The sequence below is a fragment of the Polypterus senegalus genome, chromosome 11 (assembly GCF_016835505.1).
Source record: "Polypterus senegalus isolate Bchr_013 chromosome 11, ASM1683550v1, whole genome shotgun sequence".
Classification (NCBI taxonomy): Eukaryota; Metazoa; Chordata; class Cladistia; order Polypteriformes; family Polypteridae; genus Polypterus; species Polypterus senegalus.
In genome coordinates, this window is record NC_053164.1 from 16,356,426 (window position 1) to 16,379,045 (window position 22,620).

At 42.4% G+C, this 22,620-nt stretch overlaps 1 protein-coding gene across 1 annotated transcript in view; it reads right to left on the reverse strand.

Annotated features, from left to right (window-relative positions):
- Positions 1-21,230: 21,230 nt before the first annotated feature.
- Positions 21,231-22,620, reverse strand: part of ppp1r13l (protein phosphatase 1, regulatory subunit 13 like) — a 200,402-nt gene continuing 199,012 nt past the window's right edge. The window contains exon 14 of the mRNA XM_039768088.1: positions 21,231-21,776. Coding sequence (XP_039624022.1) covers positions 21,741-21,776 — 36 coding nt within the window. The 3' untranslated portion in view covers positions 21,231-21,740. The remainder of the gene's footprint in view (positions 21,777-22,620) is intronic.

Below are 22,620 nucleotides of genomic sequence, written 5' to 3' on the forward strand. Positions count from 1 at the left end.
TGTCTTTATTGGGTAGTCCTGAGAGGAGTGCGTTACAGTAATCTAGTCGACTGAAAACAAACGCGTGAACTAATTTCTCAGCATCTTTCAGTGATATAAGAGGTCTAACTTTACTTATGTTTCTTAAGTGAAAAAATGCTGTCCTAGTGATCTGATTAATATGTGATTTAAAATTCAGATTACAGTCACTAAGATTTTAGTTTTCTCTTTATTTAACTTGAGAAAGTTACACTTCATCCATTCTGAGATACAAGTCAGACATTGTGTTAGTGAATCAATAGAATCGGGGTCATCAGGTGCTATTGATAAGTACAGCTGTGTGTCATCAGCATAGCTGTGGTAGCTCACGTTGTGCCCTGAGATAATCTGACCTAACGGAAGCATGTAGATTGAGAAGAGCAGCGGACCCATGATAGAGCCTTGTGGAACACCATATTGGATATCATGTGTCTTTGAGTTGTAATTCCCACAACTAACAAAAAATTGTCTCCCTGCCAGGTAGGATTCAAACCAATTTAAGACACTGCCAGAGAGGCCCACCCATTGACTAAGGCGATTTCTAAGAATGTTGTGATCAATGGTGTCAAATGCGGCACTCAGATCTAAGAGGATGAGAACAGATAAATGGCCTCTGTCTGCATTCACTCGCAAGTCATTTACTACTTTAACGAGTGCAGTTTCTGTGCTGTGATTTGTTCTAAAACCTGACTGAAATTTATCAAGAATAGCAGGTTTATTGAGGTGGTCATTTAACTGCATAATGGCTGCCTTCTCCAGAACTTTACTTAAGAAAGGCAGGTTAGAGATGGGTCTAAAATTTTCAAGAGCCGAGGGGTCGAGATTATGTTTCTTAAGTAGGGGTTTAACTACAGCAGTCTTAAAACAGTCTGGGAAGACCCCCGTATTTAATTACGAATTTACTATGTCAAGAAAATTATCAATTAGCACGCCTGATACTTCTTTGAAAAACCTTGTTGGTATTGGATCAAGGACGCAGGTGGAGGATTTTAATTGAGAGATTATTTTCTTTAAACAAACTTCAAATAGAAAAGGAGCTCAGAGTGTCCATCTGGAATATCAGACCAAACCTGGACAGGCTGTGTACGTTAAAGCAGGCACATATTAGTCATTAGATCGATACCTTAGAAATGTTTTATTTTAATATTAGTTATAATGCATTCGTTGTGATTATATGCTTGCAAATTTAAATTTGAAATAAAAATGTAAAAAATTAATTTTGATGTCTTGATCATTTATTCGACGACCCCTTGTACAACTTCAGCGACCCACCAGTTTGATAACCACTGCTATAAATCTTGGAAGGAGACGAGACGTGATTTTCTTGGAGAGACACTTATACGCTCCGCGAGACAAGTCCACGCCCGGGACCGGAAATTAAGGACAAAGAGTAGATGACAAAGTAGAACGTCGTAAAGAATTCAAAAATGTTGGCGCGATACACATGCGATGATGCGGAGCAGGTTAGAGATAATGGAAGTAAGAAAATTCGAAAGTCTCAAAAAAAGGATAATTAAGATTTCTTTAGCGCAAACGGAAATAATTACTCGGTGAAATAACGGAACAGCGAAAAGAGATCGAATATATTGTTCGGATTTACACTTTAAATTGGAGATTTGTAGATCGTGCTGCCAGCAAGAATTAAGATTCCGAAAACGTTGGCGCGGAATGAACTCTCGTGAGACTCTTTCAAGTCACGCCCTACTTACAACTATTTTCAAACAAAACCACAGTCATCTAACCTCAGTCGCGTGAATGCTTTTGCCAGATACACTTCTTGCGCTATCAGCTCTTATAAATTTTATCAGGACAGTAATTTTATACGTTCTAAATGACACCTCAACGACAAAGCAAAGAAAAAAGAGTATTCGAGAAAGTCGTTTTATTTATTAGAGAGAAAGAAACGATTTCACTCACAGGTTGCATTGTCACGATTGAATCAAAATTCAATGCAATCTTGAAGAAAAGTAAGTCAGTCATTCAGTCAGTCATTATCCAACCCGCTATATCCTAACACAGGGTGACAGGGTCTGCTGGAGCCAATTACAGCCAACACAGGGCGCAAGGCAGGTTCAAATCCCCAGGCAGGGCACACACACAGACACGCACCAAGCACACACTAGGGACAATTTAGGATCACCATTGCACCTAACCTGCATGTCTTTGGACTGTGGGAGGAAACCAGAGCACCCGGAGCAAACCCACACAGACACGGATTCCAAATATTGTTTTAACTAAAGTTTTAAAGTAAAAGTGAAAATAATGCATATGTAACAATTCCCATGAAAATAACAATCTCTTAAAAGTGTATATCCGGTTAACCAAACCTGGGGGTGGGCGGAGCCCCCTAGTCTTATTGAAGTAAAAATAACTGAGTTACAATTCTAGCAGCTCTAGGTGCAAATCAAGCATGGCGGTCCTTTGCGGGGCTTAGTCGCACAGCCAAGCAGAGAAGAGTTTGAGGCGTGCAATCCAGTAACAGAAACCTATAAATGAAGTGTTATTTTTACACATTTATAAAACGGGCGGCACGGTGGCACAGTTAGGAGACCAGGGTTAGCTTCCCGGGTCCTCCATGTTTGGAGTTTGCATGTTTTCCCCGTGTCTGTGTGGGCTTCCTCCCACAGTCCAAAGACATGCAGGTTAGGTACATTGGCGATTCTAAATTGTCCCTAGTGTGTGCTTGGTGTGTGTGTGTGCACCCTGCAGTGGGCTGGTGCCCTGGCTGGGGTTTGTTTCCTACCTTGCGCCCTGTGTTGGCTGGGATTGGCTCCAGCAAACCCCCTTGACCCTGTAGTTAGGATGTACCGAGTTGGATAATGGATGGATGGATGGATATATAAAGCACAAGAAAACGATCACAGGCATCAGGCTCATTTGCGAATTCACATTGGCTGATGATGCCATTTAATTTTTTCTTTCTTTTTTCTTTTTTTTTTTGCAGAATTTAATGACATTGGAGCGTTTCACCAAAGGAGAACTCCAGATTAACACTTGGGCAGGTAAACGCGGATTATTACCAAACTCAGGTTTTTTCCTTAACCTAGGGGTGTCCAACTCCAGTCCTGGTGGGCTGCAGGTTTTCATTCTGACCCTTTTCCTAATCAGTGCCCAGTTCTCACTGCTAATGAACTCGTTTTCCCTTCACTTTAATACCTCTGTTAGAAGAGTGCAGCCCTCTGAATTGATTCCTTTCTTCATTAAATGGCAGTCAAACAGAAATGAGATGTGAAACGAGCTAATAGATGACCAGCTAAACTGGGGCTTCAGACTTCAGCCAATTTCACTCCAACCAGTTCCTTAATGAGAAGCCAATTCTTGTTGTTAATTAATTCCATGTCTTGTTTGTGCTCTCATTCTGCCACAGCAGACATTTCTAAAACTGTTGATTTTCGATTTTTTTCTAAGAACACTGTCAAAATGTTTTGGTGATGTGAGCACACCAATCTTACTGAGACTTTCAACTTCCTTTTGCGACGATGTGGGTTCTGGCTCCACGCTCCCATGGCTGTTTGGGAACCCTTGAACCCAACACCGTCGATAATGAAACCGAGTGAGCCAGTCAATGGAGGCAAATTGAGCATCTGAGCAAGGGGATGGTTGAAAGTACAAAAGTGCTTTTATTAAAAATCAACAAAACAAAAGTTCATAAATAGTGCAGTTCTTCCATGTTCATTAAATAAATAATCCATGAAAAAGAACGTGGGGTAAAACCAATAAATAAACACAACAATCCTTTAAAAACGAAGGTTAAAATCTTCTCTTGGAAGCAGTCTTAAAACACTAACACAATCCGGTGCCTATTTTCTGTATGCGTCTCACCTGCTTATCCGCACGGGCTTAGCAGCAGGCAAGACGCTCTCTGCAGCTGCCCTCCTCAAACACACGCAAGACTGGAGACCTCCCGATCCGTGGCTTCGGTTTGGCTCTCATCCCAGCCTCGAGACTTGGACTCCTTGGTCTCCAGGACGCTCACACCAAGGACTGCCACTCCAAGCCTCCCGACTTCCGCTGCCTTTCTGCGGCCTTCTGCGGCTCGTCGCTTTCACCTCGGTCACTCCCGCTACCTGCTCGCTCAACGGGAGCGACATCAACACAAACACGTGGGTGTCGGCCTAACACCCAGCTTCTACGCAGCTGCCCACGCGCCGATCGCTGCCACCACACGCGCCCGCGGTCCGTTTCTCTCCTGCACCGCTTGCTTCCACGCTCCCTGTAACCTCCGTCCTCTCCTTTCCTTTCTCTCCGAACGTTTCTTTCTTTTTCCCGATCGTTTCTTACACTACCCCACAACCGACTCGCTTCTTTTAAAAACGTGAGGGGCCATCACAGCTGCAGCATTAGCCACGGAGCAATCACGAATGTGGGCAGTTCCTCACCTGTGCACACGGTGAGAAACGCCCACATCGACGCACGCCCCGCTGCTCGCATAACAACGCCCCTCACGGCCTCGGTGCGATGATTATTTATTTAAAATCAATGGCCTTTTCTCCACGAGCTGTGGACCCATAACACCACACCTTTATTTTCAGATATTGTGTGATGAACACCATTTGTTTTGGCTCATTTTGTGTCTCCTTATTGCTTGGCCGCTAATTAAGGAAAAAAAGAAACGCTTGAGGTATCTGGGTCAAGTCAATTAAAGTTAAGGCAATTGAAGTTAATAAGCAACAAAAAGTGGTCACTAATTGAGAAGTTGGTTAGCATGAAAACCTGCAGCCTCTGCAGCCCACCAGGACACCCCTGCCCTAACCGGATTATTCCAACTCCATTAAGGGTGTGCATGTGAACACACTGAGTGACCGTGTTTGGTCAGTCGCATAGCTAATAATGTCGCAGCTGAGTATGTGAGACATGTCTGCCATTACTGACTTATGCTCAGAACGCGTGCGCACACACTTCATGGCTGCCATATGTTCCCAGCATTCATTTGATACGTCCTCAGAAATTAACACGACATGTCCGTGAGTTGCAGTACCAGCAAGAAAAAAAATCAGGGGGCGCAGTGCGTTCAAGTTAAAACGTGATGTCAGAGTCCCTGTTTACTATCTACATGTGACAGAAGGATGCTACGGGATCGATGTGTCAGCTTTGATGTTTGATGAATGGCTCAATGTGTGGAAGAAAAACGCCAACATACAAATCCATTCATGGTGCTTTTACGTAGTGACTTGATACATTTTAAAGGTCTCGCATACCATCTTTTGTGCTGCACCGTCACAACAGCATCAGAATGTATGGCAGCGTATTTAAGCCAAAGAGAAAAAAAAAGCTATAGGGACACAGTGAAAAGGTCTATTTTGTTATTAGAGTGGAAATTTTGGCTTGAATCTCAAAATGTCCACTCTAATCTCATAGTTTATTTTACCATTGCAGTAGACCGTCGTACACACCATTTTAAAACCGATCCAGTTCCTCCTGAATTGACAGCAGCGGCAAGCAGTGATTGCTACACAGAACACATCAAACTTATAATATTCCAGCTCTCTGCACATTTAGTATCCTTAGATTTATACTTGATATCACTTGTGTGTTAAAGCAGCGGTTCTCAAACTGTGGGGTACGCCCCCCTTGTGGGGCACTGAAGCTGTACAAGGGGGGTGTCGAATAAATGAACAAGACATGAAAATTAATATTTTACATTTTTATTTCAAATTTAAATTTGCAAACATATAATCACAACGAATGCATTATAACGTAAATTAAAATAAAACATTTCTAAGGTATCGATCTAATGACTAATATGTGTCTGCTTTAACGTACACAGCCTGTCCAGGTTTGGTCTGATATTCCAGATGGACACTCTGAGCTCCTTTTCTATTTGAAGTTTGTTTCTATGACGAGCGGCGCCGCTGCTGCTGCTTTTATAGTCGCAGATTTTCAATCCAGAAAGTTCGAGGCGTATCGGTATCTGTCGCAAACATTCGGGTAATAGTAGATCCAGTGATTATGCAGCACGACTGCACCACAGCAGCGTAGCCAATATTGCCAAATTGAGTTAAATAATTTACTGCGTATTGAGTTATTTTCATGATACAACTAACAGCGGCATAATATTTGTTGGACAAAAATATATTCATCTCGCCCAGAATGACTTCATCGGTGTCCTCGTTTGCGAGATTTTTAATAATTAAAACATATTTAATCGTTTCTTTTCATAAAAAAATAATTAAATAAGAATAAATAATTTATTCTTTGTTTTTGGGATTAGAATTACTACCAAAAACCACACAAGGCATTTTAACAGTTATTAAAGCACTTTAAAAAAAATAAATTGCAAATATTTCATCAAAGTTAGCCAAACACATGCAAATCTTATGGAAGTAAAAATGATAGGTGTCGCATGTGGCTGGGGGTGGAGCCCAGCCGGGATGCCCAGGAGGACCGGAGGAGGGCTTGTGCCTCCTCCAGACCGCGAGGGGGCAAACGTCCTGGTTTTGTTGGTGGCCTCGGGTAGGGAACTTGGAAGCCCAACCCTGTAGGAGCCCGTGGCCACCGCCAGGCGTGTCCACGGAGGAATGCCGGGAAGCAGCTGGAGCTCATCTGGGGTGCTATAAAAGGGGCCGCTTCCCAACAGTCGAGAGCGGAAGTAGGGTGGAAGAGGACGGAGCTGGAGAGAGGACTGGAGGCGGCCCGAAGAAAGCCACTAGTGACTCTGTGAGAGGCCCGGACTTTTCGGGAATTGGTGCTGGAGGCTCTGGGTTTGTGCACTTGAACTGTAAATATTGTACAGTATATAGTTGTGGTGTAAATAAACGTGTGCTGGGCGATCAAACGATGTCCGTCTGTCTGTGTCCGGGGCTAGTCCCACATAGGATACCGCGACACCGCACGAGTATCATACCTTTATTAGTTGTATCGTGGGTTATTCTCATCTATCTTATATTATGCAGGGGGCATAGAATTATTCCAGGTATAAAAGGGGGGGCGCGAAATACAAAAGTTTGAGAACCATTGTGTTAAAGTATGTATGTAACAGATAAATTGTTAACTTCATTTAAATAATGAAAGCTGCTAATAATTTCACACAGTGGTGGAGCGGTAGCACAATAGGGAGTCATGTCCCTGGTGTTCCCTGCCTGGAGTTTGCGTGTTTTCCTGGTGGGTTTTAAAACCCCGGTGGGAAGGATGAAAGTGCAACCATTGCCATGAAGTCCACAGCAGTGTCTCCGAGTTTCTGTTGTTTCAGGGAGGCCATTCACCTTCAAAAATCTACTTGTCATTTCTAACATTTGTGGCAGACGACTGGGGACCTTCCACCACCAGGACGCCTGGAGATTGGAAGGACCGGGAGCAAGGCAATACCTTCCCCGGGACGTGAGAGGGCAGCCCCCCTGGTTTGCATCGGGCCACAGGACTGGAACTTGGAAGCTCAATCCTGTTGGGGACCATGGCCACCACTAGGGGGCGCTGGGACAATCCCTGAGCCTTGGACTTCAGCACTTTCGCCAAACACCAGGAAGTGCTGCAGGAAGAGTGTCAGGGAGCACCTGGAGCACATCCGGTTCCTGGTGATGATTGGCAGGGGGCCCCGCCTCTTGGTGGGACCACCCACAAAACAAAACAAAACTCAACATCAAACAATAACAAACATAATCAACAAAATTAATATTCAAAGAATCAAAAATGAACGAAAGTTACATGAAACAAGAATTTGAATCTCAGCCCGTGGTGTGGCATTCATGTCTCTGATGACTCTTCCTGTGAAGTCAGTAGATGGATTGGGAGAGTATGGGGGGTCATGAGGTCGCTTCGGTTGCTTCCTGTTTGCAAGACATGGATGCTATTCAGATAGATAGATAGATAGATACTTTATTAATCCCAAGGGGAAATTCACATAATCCAGCAGCAGTATACTGATACAAAGAAACAATATTAAATTAAATAGTAATAAAAATGAAAAAATTAAAATAAAATTAATGTTAGCATTTACTCCCCGGTGGAATTGAAGAGTCGCATAGTGTGGGGGAGGAACGATCTCTTCAGTCTGTCAGTGGAGCAGGACGGTGACAAAAGTCTGTCACTGAAGCTACTCCTCTGCCTGGAGATGATCCTGTTCAGTGGATGCAGTGGATTATTCATGATTGACAGGAGTTTGCTTAATGCCCGTCGCTCTGCCACAGATGTTAAACTGTCCAACTTTACTCCTACAATAGAGCCTGCCTTCTTAACAAGTTTGTCCAGGCGTGAGGCGTCTTTCATCTTTATGCTGCCACCCCAGCACACCACCGCGTAGAAGAGGGCACTCGCCACAACCGTCTGGTAGAACATCTGCAGCATCTTACTGCAGATGTTGAAGGATGCCAACCTTCTCAGAAAGTATAGTCTGCTCTGACCTTTCTTACATAGAGCATCAGTATTGGCAGTCCAGTCCAATTTGTCATCCAGCTGCACTCCCAGATATTTAAAGGTCTGCACCCTCTGCACACAGTCACCTCTGATGATCACAGGGTCCATGAGGGGCCTGGGCCTCCTAAAATCCACCACCAGCTCCTTGGTCTTGCTGGTGTTAAGGTGTAAGTGGTTTGAGTCACACCATTTAACAAAGTCTTTGATTAACTTTCTGTACTCCTCCTCCTGCCCACTCCTGATGCAGCCCACAATAGCAGTGTCATCAGCGAACTTTTGCACGTGGCAGGACTCGAGTCATATTGGAAGTATGATGTATATAGATTGAACAGGACCGGAGAAAGTACAGTCCCCTCGCGCCCTGTATTGCTGCACACAATGTCAGACCTGCAGTTCCCAAGACACATATTGAGGTCTGTCTGTAAGATAGTCCACAATCCATGCCACAAGGTGTGAATCTACTCCCATCTCAGTCAGCTTATCCCTAAGGAGCAGAGGTTGGATGGTGTTGAAGGCGCTAGAGAAGTCCAAAACATAATTCTTACAGCACCACTGCCTCTGTCCAGGTGGGAGAGGGATCGATGAAGCATATAGATGATGGCATCCTCCGCTCCCACCTTCTCCTGGTATGCGAACTGCAGAGGGTCGAGGGCGTGGCGGACCTGTGGCCTCAGGTGGTGAAGCAGCAGCCGCTCCATGGTCTTCATCAGATGTGACGTCAGAGCAACAGGCGGAAGTCATTCAGCTCACTAGGACGTGATACCTTTGGGACAGGGGTGATACAAGATGTTTTCCAAAGCCTTGGGACTCTCCCCTGTTCCAGGCTCAGGTTGAAGATGCGCTGTAGAGGACTCCCCAGTTCCAACGCACAGGCCTTCAGCAATCGTGGCGATACACCATCTGGACCCACTGCTTTGCTGGCACAAAGTCTTTTCAGCTCTCTGCTCACCTGGGCTGCTGTAATTGTGGGTGGGGATGTCTCACCTATGCTGGTATCAGCAGAAGGATGGTTGGAGGATGCAGTACTCCGAGGTGAGAGTGGGTTACTGTGATCAAACCTATTAAAGAAGTTGTTCATTTGGTTTGCTCTCTCCACGTCTGTCTCGATGGTGGCACCCGCTTCGAGCTGCAGCCAGTGATAATCTTCATCCCATCCCACACTTCCTTCATGCTGTTGTTCTGCAACTTCTGCTCCAACTTTCTCCTGTACTGCTCTTTCGCCCTGAGCTGGACTCGAGTTCCTTCTGCACGCACTTGAGCTCATGCTTATCACCACCTTTAAAAGCCCTTTTCTTCTGGTTCAAAAGGCCCTTGATGTCACTTGTAACCCATGGCTTGTTGTTAGCAGCGACCTGAGATGAAGACTGGACTCCTTCAGTACTGTGTCTCTTGAGAAAATTCTTGGGAACCATTGGTTTGACTTTGTGTTGCTCATGGAGTCCCGAATGAGGCACATTACCTGCATTGTGAGGGAACATCAGTTACGACACTACAGTCATGTGACGCAATTCCCTGAGAGTGACCCAGCTTGCAGGATTCTCATTGTTTACTTGAGCAGCTTGACCAGCCCAAGGGGGTCCCACATAAGGGTGGGACTGGACCACGTGTCTGCCTGGGCGGGGTTGCCAATCAGGATTCCGAGCTGTTTTGTTGTGTGGTGGGTGTGGCAATGTGGTGACCTGACCCGACCTGACCCTTGGAGGAACCTTGGCTGAGACACGACAGTCAGAATTTTATCAGATGTTAAGTTTTAACTCACTGCAGCCTCACCTTGTTACGTCTCAGTCAGGGTTCCTCGCCTGGCAAAGGTTCAGATATTTGTTTCATGCCCCTTTTGTTCATTTTTGTACATTAATGTTACTTTTGTTAATTATTTGCATTGTAACCGTGTTTGTTTCTCTAAGCGTTTGTTATGTGCCCCTTGTTTTGTGGGTAGTCCCCTGAATAGCAGGACCACCAGCCCATCAACACCAGGGAGTGACCTCAGCCCTACAAAGGCAAGCGTTTCCCACAATTCCTGGGGGCTCATGTTGAATGTGCTAGGGAGTAGTCTGTGATTCGTGAGATCTCGCTGGGCCTCGTGCTTATTGTAATTTACTGGAGTTTTGACCGACGTTTCACATTTTTTTTCACATCTTTATCACATTGGATTATCTTCATTGCTACAGGCAATTCCTTTTGCTTTCTGTGCTCCACATACTTTTCTTTTGTGCATCAGAGCCTTTTTTGAACTTTTTTATCTTGTAAAGATTCCATGTTTGCCCCTTTAACCTTAGCTGGATTTGATGGCATGTGCTTTGTTTCTTTGCACACTTTTCTTATAATATTTCTTAAGTTGCCTGCACATGAGGGGGTAGCATGTCAATGCCTGATCCTCATGATTGATGCACCCCTTGTGTTATTGTAGGCTACCACAGTGCAAGGTTTAGGGACGTCCGTCTTTCCCCCTGATAAGGACATCGACTATAGCTGCACTGTGAGCAGTGCTTAGGGGGCTAACGTCTTTCTTGGCCTTCCACTTGATAGCAACCAATATTTCCTTTTGTTGGTTAGTTCCACGCTACTGGTCCCTTCTGGGAGCCTCTTGAACCCACCACCATCGATAACGTAACCAAGGGATGAGCCCGGGCAAATATGAGAGAGTAATTTAGAGGTAATATAATTTAGATGTAATGTAATTTAATTCAGATGTAACAGCATTTTTGTTTGCAGTGTGTACATTGAAATATATGAATTGGTTTAGGAAAAATGCTGAGATGGTCAAGTAAAGAAAGTACCAGAAGAAAGGTTCATGTAATATACAAAATGAACTGAAGGATGACTAAGAAATCAGCAGATGTCGTAGAAACAACGAGAATGGACAGTCGTTATATGCACAGAAATTTCAAGGGTGGAGGCTCAACTCAAAAGGTATACGAAGAACCAGAAACATAATAAGATTGACTTTTATTTTATATGTCACTAGCAGGAGTACCCGGCGTTGCCTGGGAATGTATAACCGGTGAATTTCCCAAATGAAAGAAAAAGAACATAGAAATAGAAGAAACAGTTTTCTGATTGACATTTTATTGTAAGTTCCTCCACTCTGGATTGTGTCTGCTGTGGCGTTTCAGACGCCCTTGAAATAAACTTTCTTGTGGCTCCTGAAGTGGACCTTCCATTTCTACGTCTTTTTTTCGGTGGCATGGGTATATTAGGGAAAAGCAGGACAATTATAATGTGTTACATGGTATCACGTACGGAATAAGCACCTCAGTGTGATGAATTTACATTATTTACAATACGTCAGAAAGCGAACAAATAGCAGCAGTCAGTCAGAAAGAGCAACACTGAAAGCGTACTGTGAGTCGGAAAGTGAGGAAATAGCACCACAAATACGGAAAGCCAGGGAGAAACAGTAGCACTGAAACTGTACTGGGAAAAATGCCGGGGAGGGGTGTTGTGTTTGTAAGGAGCGTCTGTGTTGAACCGTGATGCCATCTAACGGACGTTGGCGATGGTAACTACAGAGAGAAGTGACATACAACCGGTGCTGCGTGTGTGGAAAATGGTGGGGGAAGGATGCTGTCTTTTTAAGGCGAGTCTCTGTTCAAACGTGCTTGCATATAACAGACGCTTTTTGTTACTGTCCAACTACACTTGCTGAACAAACAGGCCCAAGCCTAATGATACTCAATTATGGTTAACTATTTTGCTAAGCAAATAAATGTAAATGTTTCAGAATAAAACCTGAGAGGCTAGTCAGTTTAACTTAATATGCGTGTTGTTTAATTCATATCCTAACTATTAAAGAACACTCGCCAAACAGGCTGCTAAGCTCACAGGCTGAATTCCAGTGTGTGCCCACAGGTAAAGGGGGTACACCTTCATGGCATTAATCACAATGATAGCAGGTGGATTGCCAGTTCTTGTGGTGTTTAATATCTGTAAACTACCTGTGAAGGGAAAGGCACCAGGACTAAATTGGTTTACAGCTTGGGAAAGGCAGGCATGCTATGGTTCAAGCTGTATCCGATTGCTTTACAACCTGTGAACAGAAGGAGATGCCATGGAACTGGAAATTACCGCTTGATACAGGAGATTGTTAAAACATTAGAAACTGTATTGCTATAAAAAGAAAACGGTCGTACTCAAATAGATTAAAGAATTTGAGCAAATTCATTCATCATATTGACAGGCAGCCAATCGGAATATCTAACAATCATGTGTTGTGAAACTCCTGTAGCATTTCAAAATACATATGACAGATGAAACAAAGAGAACAGAGCGACAGAAAAAGAGAGCAGAACGACATCAGAGGAGGGCGAGAGCAACGTCAGAAGAGGGTGCCAGGAACTTGTATGCAGCACAACCAGCAAATCATCTTATGAACATCTTCAAGTGCTAGATCGCCACTGCCCTGTGACATCTTTACTTTTTTGTAAGCTTTTTCTACAGACTATATATATCCAGACTTTACTATCAGTCTTATTTTCTGTTATTTCTTGTTCTATTTGGTATTATTATTCATGTAATAAATAACATGCTGCTTTTTAACTTTCTATGGTTTGTCGTCATGTCTACAGTGATTGACGTAATAAGGTAGATTTGTTTGAGCGCCTGGTGCAGCCGGAGGTTTGCCATATGCTCTGAGCTGCGAGGTTTATTAAGGTTGAGGATGTGGGCTCCACCAAATAGTAGGGAACAGGACGTAAAGGAAGGCATTCTTGGTTGATAAATGGCCTATAGCTGTGGATGTTGAGCCTTTGTATGTTTGAATATATTCCTAGAGAGTAAAGTAATATTTATGTCTGAGATATCTTTAGAGCATCGTATGTTGTTAATGCCGACAATAAGTAAGTCTCTTAAAGTGCCAGAAGAGTGACAGGCTGTGTTATTCCTAAGGCATTTGTGTGGTTAAAAGTGCCAGAGGTTAACCAGCTGTGTGTGTGTCATTCATAGGGCGCTGTTGAGTTTCTGTGTGTATGTGTTAATCTTAGGGCCGGTTTATACTTCACGCTCAAATCGTGTATGTGCACGCATCGTGGCTGCCACACATTCCCAGCGTTCATTTGATGTGCCCCCTGAGCACATCCTCAGAAATTAACGGGACACGTGCGTGAATTGCAGTACCAGCAAAAAGACAGGGGGGCGCAGTGTGATGAAGTCGAAACGTGACATCAGACTCTCTGTTTACTATCTACATGTGACAGAAAGCTGTTGTGCAGATCCTATAGGATCGATGTGAGTGCTTCGATGTTTGATGAATGGTTCAATGTGGTGAAGCAAAATGGCATTTGTGGTGCTTTTATATTCAAGGGTTGCATATTCCCCATCATAATACAATACAATTTATTTTTGTATAACCCAAAATCACACAAGAAGTGCCGCAATGGGCTTTAACAGGCCCTGCCTCTTGACAGCTCCCCAGCCTTGACTCTCTAAGAAGACAAGGAAAAACTCCCAAAAAAAAATCCTAGTAGGGAAAAAATGGAAGAAACCTCTGGAAAGGCAGTTCAAAAAGAGATCCCTTTCCAGGTAGGTTGGGCGTGCAGTGGGTGTCAAAAAGAAGGGGGTCAATACAACACAATACACAGAACAAAATACAAGTAATCCTCAATACAGTATAAAAATAAAAATTTTAGATGTATGGAGTAGAATTTAACAGTAGATGATATCACATAATATGATTTGGATTTGTTTAGAGTCCTGGAGACCTCATTCATCAAGCTGCCTCCCCCATTTGACCATTCCACAGCTGAAACAGTGCTAATCCGATGAAAGGACCCCTCTTTCCCACGATTCCTGCGATCATCCATCAGGGATGACTTTACCTTAGGAAGACAAAACAACTTGGCAGGTGGGCCGTGGCACCAAGTGCCATATTTGAGTACAGAGAAGAGAAACAGAATAGATGAGGGTTAGTATTCAATTATAACTATCAATGACACAGTACATTTTAAAGGTCTTGTATGCCATCTTTTGTGCCATTTCTTTTTTGCACCTTCACAACAGCATCAAAATGTATGGCAGCGTATTTGAGCCACAGAGAAAAAGAAAATTAGGGACACAGTGAAAAGGAGTATTTTGTGATTAAAGTGGAAATGTCGCTACCTACTTCTGGGGCTTCATCCTGAACTGACAGCAGCGGTAAGCAGCAATCGCCACACAGAATACATTAAATGTATTGTAAGAGCTAGCCCGGCCAGAGACAGACACGACACTGGAATGTCCAAACACACACACGTTTATTCCACTATTTACAATAACTATTTACAGTTTGCTCTTAGTCCTTGGTCCTTCGGGCTGCTTCCACTCCTCTCTCGCAAGCTCCGACCTCTTCCATCCGACTCCGGCTCCTCGAATGGAGTGAGGTGGCCCCTTTTATAATGCCCTGGATGTGCTCCAGGTGCCTGATGATGAACTTCTGGCAGTACTCCCCAGTGTGGTGGAATTGTTGCTGTTGCACCCGGAAGCACTGCAGACGTACACCATCCCTGGTCTGTCAGCACTTCCTGGTGTACCGGAAGTGCCGTCCCCCAGAGATCAAGGACCATCCAGGTGCCCAGGGAAGAGAAGTGCTGCTCTCCTAGTCCTCCAGGCATCCCGGTGGGGCAGGGTTCCTGGCTGTCTATCACAGTATGATATTCCAGCTTTCTGCACACTTAGAATCCTTGATATCACTTTCATTATGAAATGCATTAAACTATGTATGTTACATTTTACAGACAAATCGTTCAATTCATTTAAATAATGAACACTGTTAATAATTACACACAACGGCAGAGTGGTAGTGCTGTTCCATCGCAGTAGGGAGTCATGTTCCTTGTGTTCCCTGCCTGGAGTTTGCATGTTTTCCTGGTGGGTTTCCATAGTGTGTTTCGGTTTATTTCCAGAGACATGCAGATTTGAGGATTTGCTGATGCTAAAATGATGCCAGTATGTGTGTGTGTGCGCTTGTGTTCACCATGGGATGAGCTGATGTCCCGTCCATGGATTGTTTTTGCCTTGAGCCCAATGCTTACTGGAATGGGTGCATCCCTGGATTGATGGATTTAATCATTAAACATACTTTTCAGAGATATTGTGGCAATGTGTCCTTGGAATTTAATGGATGTTTCAGGCAATTCACAACACAAACAACAACAAAGCCAAACCTGTGATCACTGTGATGATATCTTGCACTGCCACCTGGTGGAATCTTCCAGATTTGTGTAAAATACGCATGTGAGTATGAACAGTAGAACGTTTGTGTAGCAGTAACATCTGCAGGAGCATGTGTCGTGTCGTGTCGCATCGCGTCGCGTCGTGGCCTTAAGGTGTGACAATAGTCCAACCCGGTAACGAACCTGATGAGTACACTTACCCCTAGGTAAAGGGTAGGGAGAGGGAAATGTCACAATAACACACCAGTAGAAAAATCGACAAAATCATAGTCAGTAAAAAATAAGAATAAAATGATCAAAACAGAGAAATAAAGAATAGGAGAAATGCATTCCAGAAGAAAGAAATACTTATCTTTCCTTTTGTATCTGAAAGCTTATCCTCATATACCCTGAAAACCTGAAACAAGTCGAAGATGAAAGCTCATCCAATGTAACAATATGTGGCCATAAAACCTCTAAAATTAGAGTTAACATCAATGCCATTTGCTGACGAGAAATACAAAGAAAGGGGGAAAACAGACCAATTTCTTTGCATATCATAAATCCAACAGCTTTTCCTCCAGAAAGCAAAACCTGGCATCTGCTTCATCAATATTTGTCATTACAAAAAGATTTTTCAGAGATATAAACAAACTGTTCTGAAAGTATCCCAAAAAGATTTGCCATTAACTAATTAATTAATGCTAAATAGCATCATAGAAATTCCTAAATGAATTCAATGAATTATGAAGATGGGTGGCACGGTGGCGCAGTGGGTAGCTGCTGCCTCGCAGTTAGGAGACCAGGGTTCGCTTCCCATGTCCTCCCTGCGTAGAGTTTGCATGTTCTCCCCGTGTCTGCGTGGGTTTCATCCCACAGTCCAAAGACATGCAGGTTAGGTGGATTGGCGATTCTAAATTGTCCTTGGTGTGTGGTTGTGTGTGTGTGTGTGCCCTGCAGTGGGCTGGCGCCCTGCCTGGGGTTTGTTTCCTGCCTTGTGCCCTGTGTTGGCTGGGATTGGCTCCAGCATACCCCTGTGACCCTGTAGTTAGGATATGATGGGTTGGATAATGGATGGATGAATAAAGAATGGGATCAAAACATCCACCGAGAGCAACTTCTCCCAACCATCCAAGAACAGCTTGGTGACCAACAAAGAACAATCCAGCATGATGGAGCACCGAGCCATAAGGATAAAGTGATAACTAAGTGGCTTGTTGAAGTTTGGGGTCCATGGCCAGGAAACTGCCCAGACCTTCATCCCACTGAGAACTTGTGGTCAATCCTCAAGATGCGGGTGGACAAACAAAATCCCACCAATTCTGACAAACTCCAGGCATTGATTATGTGGGAATGGCCATCTGCCATCAGTCAGGATTGGGCCCAGAAGGTGATTGACAGCATGCCAGGGCAAACTGAAAAAGAAAGAAGGGCCAACAATGCAAATATTGACTAAACTTCATGTCATTGTCAATAAAAGCCTTTGAAACTTATGAAATGATTGTAGTTCTACTTCAGTATACCAGAGAAACATCTGATAAGAAGATCTAAAAACAATGAAACAGCAAACTTTGTGAAAACCAATACCTGTGTCATTCCCCAAAATTTAGGCCACGACTGTACATTTGTTTGCACTCCACAAGGTTGCTGTTTATCTCCTCTTTTGTTTATCCTGTATACAAAAGACATCAGGAGTTTACACAAAGATTGACGAGTACAGCAATTTGCCGACACCTACAACTAAAGGAAGAGCAACAAATTTTTGGCCACAACTGTAGTGTCTTGCTGCAAACTGGGTCCACAATGACAGTTGATATCCGGTCAAGTCTTTTCTTATAAAGGTCCTGGGCTGAGAGGGGCAGCTACTAGAGGCCATGTCACTGTTCATCCAGAAAGACAGATGCCGAATCAAAAGCACATTGGCACAATCTTCCACATTGTTCCATCCGGTGTCATCAGATTGTCCCATCAAAACATCTTGGACTTTCATCCTATGTAGAAAACACTGAATGACTTTACAACATTTAAATCCTGATTATTTTCCTTCAACATCTTTGCGGTTTTGCTTTTCTCTCCCCTCTAGTCATCTGACCATAGCTTATGTCATCCAATTGGACAACAGTTTAAACCATTTTAACCCCCAAAGAATTACAAACTAGGAATTCTTTAGAACATTAGAACACTCTAGACGAGAACAGGCCATTCAGCCCCACAAAGCTCGCCAGTCCTATCCACTTATTTCCTCCAAGAAAACATCAAGTCGAGTTTTGAAAGTCCCTAACGTCTTACTGTCTACCACACTACTTGGTCTCTTATTCCAAGTGTCTATCGTTCTTTGTGTAAAGAAAAACTTCATAATGTTTGTGCGAAATTTCCCCTTCACAAGTTTCCAACTGTGTCCCCGTGTTCTTGATGAAATCTTTTTAAAGTCACCGTCTCAATCCACTGTACTTATTCCCTTCATAATTTTAAACACTTCAATCAGGTCTCCTCTTAATCTTCTTTTCCTTAAACTGTAAAGGCTCAGCTCTTTTAATCTTTCCTCATAACTCATCCCCTGTAGCCCTGAATCAGCCTAGTCGCTCTTCTCTGGACCTTTTCTAGTGCTGCTATGTCCTTTTTGTAGCCTGGAGACCAGAACTGCACCCAGTACTCCAGATGAGGCCTCACCAGTGTGTTATAAAGGTTGAGCAGAACCTCCTGTGACTTGTACTCCACACATCAAGGCGCTATATAACCTGACATTCTGTGAGCCTTCTTAATGGCTTCTGAACTCTGTCGGGAAGTTGATAGCTTAGAGTCCACTATGACTCCTAAATCCTTCTCATAAGGATGTACTCTCGATTTTCTGACCGGCCATTGTGTATTCAAAAATTCTTCTATAACTTATTTTTTCTTTAACTACACTGAAAAAAGTATAACATTGATGTTGTTCATTCAACATAAATTTTCTCTTTCAAGCAACTTAAAATTAGTCATTTAGTATTGTAGCTCGAAATATTTGGTTTCAGATCTCAATCAAAGAAAAAAAAGTTGTTTGTACCAAAGTAAGTTATGGTGGAGGGAATAAACATAAAAATCCTATTTCAGTTAACCTAATATTTTAGGGTGTCCGTGTGCTGTGTTTGAGGGGCCGTTTGTAATTTCTTCCGGTCGAACTTTCCAGCGTGCTGGCTTTCCAACTGCCAAAAAAGAAGAACACTTTCCTGAGTGGAGTGGACGTGGCGATACATGTCTGGTCAGGAGACTTTCATAACGGAGGATTCCTAGTAAGTAACCCTGCTTCTCAACTGTAAATTTTATGTATAAGGACTCGTAATAAAACATACTTTCAAGAAAGCTGTAGAAACGTTTAATAATTTTTTGTTGTATATTTAAGATTTACACTGAAAAATGCTTGTGTATTTACACTAGATTTTTAAATAAATGTAAAACGTACAGCATTGAAATGCGTTATGGTCATAATATTTCTAATAGCATAAAAACAGGTTATGAAAAATAAACCATTTTAAATTGTAACAACTTAAAAAATTGATTTACTTCAGTATAAAACAAGTGAGTTGCACCCAATCACTATAAATGATTTGCCTCAACGTAAAAATTATGGGTCCAATAAGATAAAAAGAATTATATTGGTTCAGATTGAAAATATTAAGTGTGAATCATTACGTTATTTTCAGTTGAATGGAGGTTCTACTTTTTTTCAGTGTACTTGTAAAGTACTTTGAGCTACACCTTACAACTGAAAATGTGTTCCAGAAATTAAAGTTGTTATTAAACTTCTGTATTAGGATCCAGCCATCCAATTTAAGTTCAATTATATTGTGCTGACTTTTTTAATAGCTCTCATTCGCACAAATCTACAGACCCTCTCCTGCCTTTTCCACTCTGTCAGATCGTATCAGATGTAACCCATCCAGCATTAAAAGAGCATCTGAAATAAAAAGTTTACTCCGGTTCTCCGCAGTTCCCAATATGTCACAGTACCTGAAGTTGCCGTTACCTGCCATGAGACGTCACAGTTCTTTCAACTTAAAATGTGATCAAAACATTCCTCGTTCTGTGGAAATTGAATCCTTTCTACCCATTGCCGGTCATAGGTTATTTTGAGCCCTAGGCCAAGCTCATTAGTGCGCCAACTGACTATTTGGGTCACCCCTCCTCATGACCTGTGCCCTTGGCGAATGCCTAATTCGTCTTAATGGAGGTGTCAGCTCTGTTTCTTCCTCACGTTTATGTTCACTTCAGATCTTTGAACTTTCCATTCTCAGATGAGCTGCTTCTCTAACAAGATGTAATGGAGGTCCTTAGGTGGTGGTAGTAAGTACAGCTGAGTACAGCACCATTTAATATATCGCACTTTACGTTCCCAGATGCTGTAGATGTAAGGTAGCCTTCAGTTCCTCCACACTCACCCTGTGACTTCTCTCAAGTTTTGCAGCTCCTCTGAAAGGCAGTCATGATGGGCCAAAGAGCGGGTCTGCAATGACAGCTGCATATTTTCAATTTTAAAATGAAAGTCTAGCAAAATCTAGCTCATTTTAATAATAATTATTAACATTGACAGAAGTAAAAAAAAAAAAAACAGAAACACAAAGGAGAGAGCTTCTATAAAAGACTTCCACATGCTGTGGGGCCCAGAGGTAAATACAAATTCTACAAAAAAAATGAAACTATTTCAAACAATTCAAACTAATCCTGACAGATGGTGTCCACTATAAACAAAAATTCTACATAGAAAACAAAGGTGGCGTATAAGAATTAATCTGGGGTATGTACTCTAGTATAAAAATGACACTGACCGATCAACCACAAAACCGGCTCTTTAATAAGGTTTGAACAGTTTACTACTCCGCAGAGTACCAAAGTGTTTCAGGGAAAAACACACCTCAGTTAGCAAAACGTAAAAAGTTCACAACAGGCACGCGGGAAATGATTCTCAGATTTTCTGCAAGATTTTCACGAAATCAGATTTTCAATTTACTTTATTAGTTTTCATTGCACACCATCTTCCATTGCAAATGACACTTGTCTTTATTCAAAAATATAGTTAAATATCCCATGAAGAACCAAAATGAGCAGTTAAATGATGCCCCTTCAACTTAGGTAGCAGTAGAAAAATGAAAAAAAAAACCAAAATAAAAAAACAAAAGACAAATGAATAAGTATAACGTCGATGTGCCTATATGAGGGCATATACTGTCTAACAACACACTTTTGCTGCATCTGCAATTCCACCACCTCCATCCTTCGGCCCCCTACAACTTTTTGATGTATGCAACAGATGATCCAGAACATCCATATTTTTATTTTTTTTTTCTGCACAATTATTTACCAATTATATAATGTACCTCCTTCATCCTTTTTCCCCCTTAATAAATGTCATTGCCCCTCATCTCCCTTCTTCTCAGAACTATCACTTGTACCCCTTCTCTCAGTCTGAAGAATTCAGCAACCTCTGTGAGGGGTGAGCATATTCATGGTGTACTTATCAGGAAAGCAATCACATTTTGTAACGCATATATGTATATATATATATATATATATATATATATATATATATATATATATACATACACACACACATACATATATATGTGTGTGTGTATATGTATACATATATGTATATATATATACATATATGTGTGTATATATATATATATATATATATACACATATATAAACATATATATATATATATATATATATATATATATGTGTGTGTGTGTGTGTGTAAAAACACACAAAGAAGTAAAAGGCTTTGGTGTCTTCTTCTGCACGTATGAACAGCTAGCGAAGATCAATTCCGTGTTCTTTACTGCCAGTTGCTCATATTTTGAAGACTGTTCACAGTTCACTTTTTCAAGGAGTTTATCTTTATCTTGGATTCTTCCCCAGTGGATTAACTTTGGCATGATGACGACTTAAACTTAAAAGCTTAAATACATGCAAACAAAGTGCAATTATAATCCTAAAGCCAAGCCTGCAATAAAGTCACACAAAGAATGATGCTTTCTCTTAACACAGTTTGTTGAGAGAAAATATGAAATCTCCTCAGCGGGAAAGAGCTGGTTTTGCTGGGAGAAAAAGAAGACGTGGACCTCACTGGTACTCAAACGACTTGCAGTGATGAGCTCTTAACCAATCACTGGCTGCTAACACAGTACCAGAGTTTGATTCCCCAAAGCAGTTGTCAACTTGTGTAGTAGTTCATGCAGTCCAGGTGTCTCTCCTCATGCAGGTACAACTTCAGACCAGCGTCTTGGGCCGAACACGTGGGAATAGCTGTGTAGGAGAACATTAAGTTAGCAAGAGAGGAAACATCAGATCCTTCTGTCCTAAAAGTGTGGCTTTAGAATGTAACACCGTTAATCATTAATCCTTGACTAGCTTAGACTGTATTTGCCTGGAATTGCCCCCAGGTAGCCCTCTTACCTTCTGCATGGCACAGGAGCCACTTTATAGTTTCCAGTCAACCTAACACACATGAACTTGGTTTGGGAGGAAAGCAAAAGTAAAATAATGTGAAAGAAAAGTTAACTGCTTGCAAGCTATTAAGTGTCAAAAGTTGTTTTGCTATAACAGTAGGTTATTCCTCCAGGTGTCTGTCATAAGCCAAGCTGCAGTAAGCTGACATAAGACAACTTCCTTCTATAGGAATGCATCTGTTAGACGCAGGAAAGATGACTTTTCCTTCTTTGGGGCCCCTCTGGATACGTACACAAAAAAGAAATGGTGAATTCCTAGTTTGCTTCCGTTTTCTCTGTACGTTTATCATTCGTTTGCTCAGAGGTTGATGCGCTTGCTGTTTCCTGAGCAGGTCTCGTTTTCTCCACCCTAGCGGCCCGCTTCTTCTCTTCTTCCGTCAGCATCTTTTCGTGTTAAAACTGATTAAGTCAGTGTTTGTGTTGCAATTACTTAGTACGTTTTCTTTAATTTTTCACTTAAGCCAGCACTTAAGTCTTCAATCTCCCTCAAGAATGATTTAAGAGGTAGGGGAAGTGACGGGGAAGGTGGTAGAGATGAGAACGGCACCCATACGCATGAGCCACATGGCCACCCTGCTACCCGCTGCCGAGAGTTGATTCTACAATAAAATAAAATAAAAAGAGGAATAACCTTGGAGGTC